Source organism: Corvus brachyrhynchos, unplaced genomic scaffold, assembly GCF_000691975.1.
Source record: "Corvus brachyrhynchos isolate BGI_N302 unplaced genomic scaffold, ASM69197v1 scaffold3, whole genome shotgun sequence".
NCBI classification, from domain to species: domain Eukaryota; kingdom Metazoa; phylum Chordata; class Aves; order Passeriformes; family Corvidae; genus Corvus; species Corvus brachyrhynchos.
This window is the reverse complement of record NW_008237619.1, coordinates 1,034,473-1,042,356: the sequence shown is the minus strand read 5'-3', so window position 1 is coordinate 1,042,356 and position 7,884 is coordinate 1,034,473. Positions and strand designations below refer to the sequence as shown.

The window sequence follows — 7,884 nt, the reverse complement described above, 5'->3', positions numbered from 1 at the left end:
AAAAAAAAAAAAAAAAAAAAAAAAAAAATCTCGAGTGTACCAACCTGTGCTATATTTTTGTTGAGAAGATAAACTCCATATTCAAACTGAAGCTTCTCCCCTCCTTTTGGATATAAAGGAAATCTGACAGGGAAAAAAAAGAGGGGGAAAAGCATTTAAGGTGAAATTATTCAGATGCTTATGTAAACTTCAAAAAGCCCCAGATTCCTTTTCTGAGAAGGTAAAGATTTAAAAAGTTTCCCTTGCTGACTACATAGGATGTATTTAGGAACCCTCTGCAACCCCAGTCAATCAGCATTTAAAACTGATGTCAAAACCCAGCTATGGAATTCCATTTTTTAAAGTATTTCAGGTTTTTAAAAGACACTTCACAATTCCCCCAGTGCTGCAACATCCCTTTCACCAATCAAAGTGTAATTTCAGAAGCACATAGCACAATTCCAGATCTCACGCTATCCCTCTGCATTCAGCCAGTCACATTTGGTTAGCTCATTTCCAAACAAAAATAATCTTTTAAAAAAGATGTTCTCTTTTGATCATTATCCTGTGATTGACAGAGCACAAAACCCTTTACACAGAGAAGAAATCTGCAGGCTCACTTACCAGAACAACACTCAGAATAGAAGTGATTCAACAAACTTCACACATGCACCAAAGGCTTGAGTCACAGCATCATAGATCACCATGGCCCTTGCAAATATTATATTACTGATCCTTATTTTTCCTATGTAATAAATATTGCTCACCATTTTAAACACCCGCATGTAGCAAACAGTTTATAAGAACATAGCGCTGCTATGTGAGACGAGAACTAAAGCATTAGTCCCTTAAATACTGAAACTCTTTGACAGTTTCTGCATTAAAGAATATAACTTTATATGTTTGCTTAAAGAATCTCTGCTTAAGTGATGCACTTCTCAAACAGCTTTAACAGCTGTACCCTGTACTTCTAAGGATTGTCTTTTGACTCTTCAGCACCAGAGATTATGAGGTCATCATGGTCAATTCAGCAATCTTAGTACAAACTAAAATTTATTTTTATGGGAACTACAGCGCGAATCAAGCTTTTGTCTTTTCATGAACCACATCCTGCAGCTCCTAATCAAGATGCTGAATGAATTATCCGCATAAGCCCCACGCTACACCAGAAACCAAAGTCTCTCTCAAACATAAGATAACAAATACAGGAGATCAGTATCTACTAGAAACAACACACATTCTGGAGAGGTGATTAGGCAAAGTGGATTTTATCATCCATCAGCCCCACAGTAGAGTACATTTGCAACTTATAAGAATTATATAGTGCCATTAAAGCTAAAGGTTAACAGGTCACAATCACAGCAGATCAAATATTGAGACGTCAGCTTCAGGTTTTATGCTACTTTCAAACTTGCTACATGTCTTTAAGTCGAGGAACATAAAAATCTCTGTGAATAGTATGTATCTAGCTCACCTTGCTTAATAGAACTATAAATCAAACTAGTTCCCCATGCAAGAAAATGAAACTTTTCCAAATGAACACGTGCTACAAAAATTCCACAACACATTACTCCAAGTGTAAAATACAAAGCAAGAGGAATTCATTTCAGTAACTCCAATTACACTACCCAAACAGAGCAAGGGTTAGATTTAAAGGATAACTTTACAATTAACAGTCTAAAACTCACCGACTTTTTTTACAATAAAAGCACCATTAGGAACACAAACCATGTTTCCCTAGAAGGTAGCATTTCATTAAGTCATTAGTAATGGGAACCATGTATTTTTTTACTATATACACAGCTCTTCAATCCATGTAGTATAGAAAGGGGGTAAAAACTGGTTTATGATGCTCACTGACATCTCCCACACATTTCCCTTTTAAAAGGGAAAATCAGGCTTTTCTGCTTATCACATTGATCCTGCTTCTTTGCCAATATTCACATTTCTATCCTTTAACTTCGACTAATTAATCTTGAAACGCTTTTAAATCACATACATCCTCAGGTCAGCTTTCACAACATCATCACATGAAAGTCTTGAAAACTGTCAGTGGATGTCTTGGCATATATACATTTATGACTCAAGAGAAAAATATTATTAAGTTTTATGCCCCTCTCTTTGTGTGTTATCTTGCTTACCCATTAAACCTGGTCACAAGCAATAAGCTCAAGGGAGAGGAACCTGAACACTATAGTGCTTCAGTGAGTATAACTGAACCCAACTTGAACTGCTGCCTCCCTACATGAAATTCTTCTTGCCTGCTCCATAGGAAAGCATTAACTGTAAGCTTCATCTCTCCCTTCAGCATGCTGCAAAAAGCTGAGTCTGCTGTGTAAGGATTTAGTTATACTAAATACTTTTGAAAAACATTGTTTTAGTATTTTTATAATCACAAAACACATAATAAAATTCAAAATGGCATTCACCTACCTATTCTACTCCAAAGTGTACCTTCCTTCTTTCCATTCTTGCTGATATATTTGGGGGAAAAAAATCACTAAGCTCCTTTAAAGCAAAACATAGATACTTATTCTGAGATGAAAAATTCGAAGGAGTGTGATATGTTTAGTGGAAAGAAGAAAAAACACAAGCTACAGGTACCCTTTCTATAATCAACAGAAAAGAACATCTGAGAGAAGTTATCAAGTGCTGGAAATTTGTTCTCAGTACAGAACAGAGCTCAGAAGTTGATCTCTGGTCTTCCTCAGAGTAGTACTTACACACTCTAGGAAACCATACATCTGCCATGTGAACAGGCAGGAATTATGAACAAAACAGCTTCTGCTCAGTAAGGGTCCACACATGCCTTTGTAAAAATATGTTGACATTTACATACAACTATGGAATATGACATTTCAATAGCATGTGGGCTTCTTAAAATACAGTGCTAACACACCCTGAGTTTACAGTAGATGATGTATTTCTGAATATAAAGAGCTAGGCAATACAGCAATAGCAGTTTTAATAGTGACTCGTAAAGAAGATCTTGGTTTAGAGAACATTAACCTGATGCAAGAAAAAACCCACCATCTGTAGTAACTTGTAACAGGTTTAACCCATTTGGAGCTGCTTCTGCACTGGTGTTTCCACTGCTTTCAAGATATGTCAGCAATGATAAGAGCCTGTGCTGGGGAAAAGCACAAGGACTAGGAGTGATTAAGGGAATAATCAGCCAGCAGGCATGCAGAAAGGTGGCTTTAGGATCTATGAGAATTGTGCCAGAGATGCTGAAATTAAACAAGCCCCACTCTGAATTTAGAAGGTGGAGAACTCTGGATAAAAGTGATCCAAACTGCACACCAGACTGATTTGAACCAGATGGTCAATATGTGCCTTGAAGGTCTAAGATAACACAAAGAAGATTGTTGATCTTAAAAGCTTACATTTGTTTTGGGAGTCTCATGTTTTGCTTATTTAATCCTATAGGACTGCGACAAACACTAAGTTTTTACTAATTTTTTTTGAGCCACGTTCTGTTTTATATGGCTCACTGGGATACAAGTAAGATGACCAGTGTTACCCAGCTGCATCACACTGCATATCTATAATAAACCACAAAACACATGCAGGACATTTTTAGGCACATAGCTCATAATCCCTTCCATGGCATGTCACTTTGGACAAAACTTGTGTTTTTCCACAGTGATGCCACAATGACTGAACAGTTTCTCCCCTAGTGAACCAACACTATTACATTCAAGACCCAAGCATTCCCAGCCCCACAAGAAGAGGTTTTGATTGTCATTTCTCACATGTGACAAGAAAAAAACCAAAACAAAACAAAACAATAGAAGCAGCTAAAAGACACTTTTAATAATCTCTGAATAAATTCATTTTAGCAGAGCTCAGAAAAGAGATGACAGTTCATCTGCCCTAACCTTAACTCTCTCATCCTCACCCACTTGACCTCTCTCCCATCTCTCCTGCTTGGAGCGTTCCCAAGAATAAGACCCTCCTTTCTACCTGCAATCTTAATTTCAGCAAGTCATTATCCACCGCTTTATTTCAATCCATTCCCTATTAATTCCTGCTACACTTCCTAAGCGTACATCAGCTACTGGATACAGAACTCATCAGCTTAAAACTCGCTTTTCTATCAAAGGCACCTAATATTCAAATATTCAAACCTATAGAGGATCTGCTGATACACAATGAGTAAGGAAACAAGTGCGAGCAGGTCAAGGCTCAATAGAGTTGTGAAAAAGTGAGGCAGAGGTTACGTGCTTGGTTCACAGTTACCCTGATGGGGAAAAGTAACAGCAAGTCAGACTTTTAAATAAAAAACAGGGCTGAAATTCTACTTATAGTCCACGCTGAAACTACAGAACCAGCACGCTACCATCAACAATGGAATTAAGTTTTGAATTCAAGGACCTCACAACACTTCACAAATGCTAAGTTTTTAAATATTTAGTTTGAATATTTGCATAAAATATATCATTCTGGTAGGTACCAAGCTTAAAGGTACCCACTACACCATCAACAGGACTCTCAGGGAGCTGTTACTTTGGAGTTGGTCTTTAGTCTAATTAGACTTTATTTTAACATGGTGTTTGATCAAGTAGAACACACTGTAGACATAAGAAACACACATAACTCTAAGAAACTTAAAGTATAATCTCATTACAGTAAATCACATCAAGGTTACAAAGACTAGACAGGACACTAAATCATCCACTCTGGTTTAAAAGTCTTTCTATTAAAAAAGGGAAACCTATTATATGTGTTTCCAGTCAATATGAAAAGCCAATGGTGGCCGGTTGTCAGCATTTCTACTCCAGTTGACTCATTCAGATGCAAACAGTTGAACAGAAATCTCAGTGTCAAACCAAGGCAAATTCCAATTTTTAGTTCAAGAAGGACTCCTGAATATGTCTCAACACATTTGTTATCTGGTGGCAGCACAGGAGCAACAGACAGGATTTCAGATGAATGCTTTTGCCAGCTGTGCTTGTCTAGGGGCCGGAAGGCATTTCTGCCGGAAGTCGGCTCTGTGATTCCATGGCATCCCTGCAGGAATCTGATCCAGAGGCTGCAGCCCACTCCATGAGACCACAAGCTACCACTCCATATTACTGTTCATCCAGATACAAGGAGATCATCCTGTAATCATAAAGCTACAGGCACAAGGAAGTCTAATATATCACCTCTAAGGCAAGTTCAAACTGCCCTGTACACTCAGCTATGGTAAAACCTTCCTCTAAATAAACTTTATCATCCTTCCTTGGGTTAGGGAGGTTGTTTAAGTCATCTTCCACTGTTAAGTCTTTTTCATGATTCAAGATGTAAAAAAGGAGACTGTGCTCATGTGCTGCTGAAAGTAAAACCAAGAAATTTCAGGGGCAGATGATGAAGAAAAGCCTCTTGCAAGGATTTTTCATTTTCAAGTTTACATTTTGAGGTGTGATGCCTGCAGTTCATATCTATAATCCATTCTGATGGGGTTTTTTTCCCTTATAAGGAGTATTAATGATTTCTTAACAAAAGAAGGGGTTGCAACCCATCTCTTACTGACTTTTGAATGGACTAAACCCCTGGTTTTGTAAGAGCACAGGCAACAATTTCCTAATACAGCGTCTTCAACCAAAACTGCTCACTAGTACTGATGCATTTAAAAACCAGAAAACTGACTACAGAAAAAGAGATCTGTGGCATATAGGTAAAACCTTATAAAATGAAGGCCTTGTTGCTTTTGTAAAATCACAGCTCAGGCCTGTTACTTTGGTTAGAGAAGGACTGTGGGAAAGAGGCATAGCTGAATTAGAGGTAGAAAAACATGCTGCAAGACTATCCTGTGTTCACATAGTGGTGTGTGGTGATTGGTTGAATCAAGTTTGTTGTGCTTTAAAACTATGTAAACAGCTAAGAAACTATATAAAAGAGGCTATGTAGTATTAAGGGTAAGCTTTTGCCCAGAGCAGTTGGTGTGTCTGTATGTGTCATGACCGCCTCAACAGCGACAGAGATCTTTTAAAGTTGCCCACAGATACTGATTCTGGAAAACCAAAGGCCTGTTTCAAAGCTGTTGGAACCCAGAGTGCAGGGAATGTTTCTCTGCCTGTCCTGAGGGGCCCATCCCCCCAGGGAAACAGTTTTTAACCTTCATCCATGGAGAGGGCTGCCAAGGCTTTGGAATGAATTAGAATCTACAACGGTGTGAGTTAGGTGGTAGTATAACACATAGTTTGTTACAGGGTGAAAAATTTAGAGTTTTAGGTTTATTAGTATGGTTAGTAGATGAAGACAAGATGGAGGACTCCTGTCATTTTTCAGGTCTCTTCCTTCTTCTTCACCTACTCCATTTTCTGCAGTGTTGGTAGCACAGAATGATTGGTTAGGAAATGCCGCAGTACAGGGCTACGTGAATAGATAGTTCATTAGGCATTGGTAGAAAAGTAAAAATAATGTACATTCTTGGTGACAATTGGGTGATTTACCTTTAAAAGGGCCTTGAATTTCCAGTATCGTGTCTTTTGGTACTTTCTCTGCTTCATGCTATGTCAGCAGCATGTAAATTGCTGATAAGATACAATAAACAATCTGAAGACCAAGAAGATCCAAAAGTCCTGTTTGTCTCTTACTCCTGACAAGGACTTTCTCCCCCATCCAGGGAGGACATGTGGGGATCGAGAACCCGCACACAAAGCTAAAACTATGATTAGACTACTTGTGGTGTTTTAAGCATTAGACCATTCTTACAACTCATATAAATTGTGCAAAGTATTCTGCTCTAACCACTAAAAACTCTTCACTGTCCTACCTTTCCCAGCTGGCCCTCAACAAGTACTCATCAGCCGTCAAGATCTCGTTTAATTTCATATCCTTAGCTCATCTGTAGCTGGTTTACATAGCCACTTCAGTGCTTGATGAACACGCAAGTAAATCACTACAGGATTCCTGGTTCAGGCAGATGGTAAATGTTAGGAAAAGTTGAAAGAATCCTTATTCCATACGTTTACTTCAGACCTCAAGTATCTTTTACGAATTCAAGTCCAAATACATTTACTGTTGTGTTCTGTGATTTATGAACTCTGCATCCAGAAATATCACACATGTACCAACATACTGGTGGCCCACTTTTATTGTCTATAACCACCTGTCTTTAATACAAACTATTTTTAAAGCTTATGAAATTGCTTCATTTTTAACTGCTTTCACCTGCTTCTACTTCGACAATCCACCATATGTTTTAGATCTTTTATTCTCTCTTCTGTTCAGACCTCTGCCATATCCCAAATTATATTAAAGTCTCAAAGTTTAATCTCTACTTCAGAAAGCTCTTAAGGGAAGAAGTCAGTAAAATAATGGTTTTTACACATCACATCCAACTGTCTTGCACAGGCTGAAATGTGGAACAATTTAAGTATCATATTACATCTCATTTGGCAAATCTAAGTAAAATTCCAAACCTAGTTTGGAATCATGTTACATAGCCTTAACTTTCCAAATGGTTCAGAACTTTAAGAACCAGTAATATCTGCAGCTTTATAAGCTAAATTAGGACACATACGCTTTAATTATCACAAAATGGTTTGTGTTGGAAGGTACCTTAAAACCCACCTAGTTCCAACCCCCTGCCATGGGCAGGGACACTTCTCACTAGACCTGGTTGCTTCAAGCCCTATCCAACCTGCCCCTGCAGACTTCCAGGGATGGGGCAGCCACAGGTTCTCTGGGCAACCTCTGCCAGGGCCTCACCACCCTCACAGGTGTCATGGGTTAGCAAGCACAGTCCCAGAAGTGATGTTCTTGCAAAGGGGTGCTTACAGCTTCCTGTGACCTGACAGAACCTATCAGCTGGCCAGCTTGAATATGGACAATTCTTTGAGCCACTTAAAGTTGTGACCGCCTCTGTGATCCGCACTTAAGAATAGACCAACCCCGGGCAGAGCACTCTCTCAT

General features: G+C 38.7%; 1 protein-coding gene across 4 annotated transcripts in view; it reads right to left on the bottom strand.

Moving 5' to 3' along the window:
* The window catches only part of UVRAG (UV radiation resistance associated), a 101,769-nt gene that overhangs the window by 35,546 nt on the left and 58,339 nt on the right, over positions 1-7,884 (bottom strand). For all 4 annotated transcript variants that reach the window (XM_017731672.1, XM_008631667.2, XM_017731673.1 and 1 more), the window contains exon 13: positions 45-123. In XM_017731672.1, the coding sequence (XP_017587161.1) occupies positions 45-123 (79 nt within the window). The remainder of the gene's footprint in view (positions 1-44; positions 124-7,884) is intronic.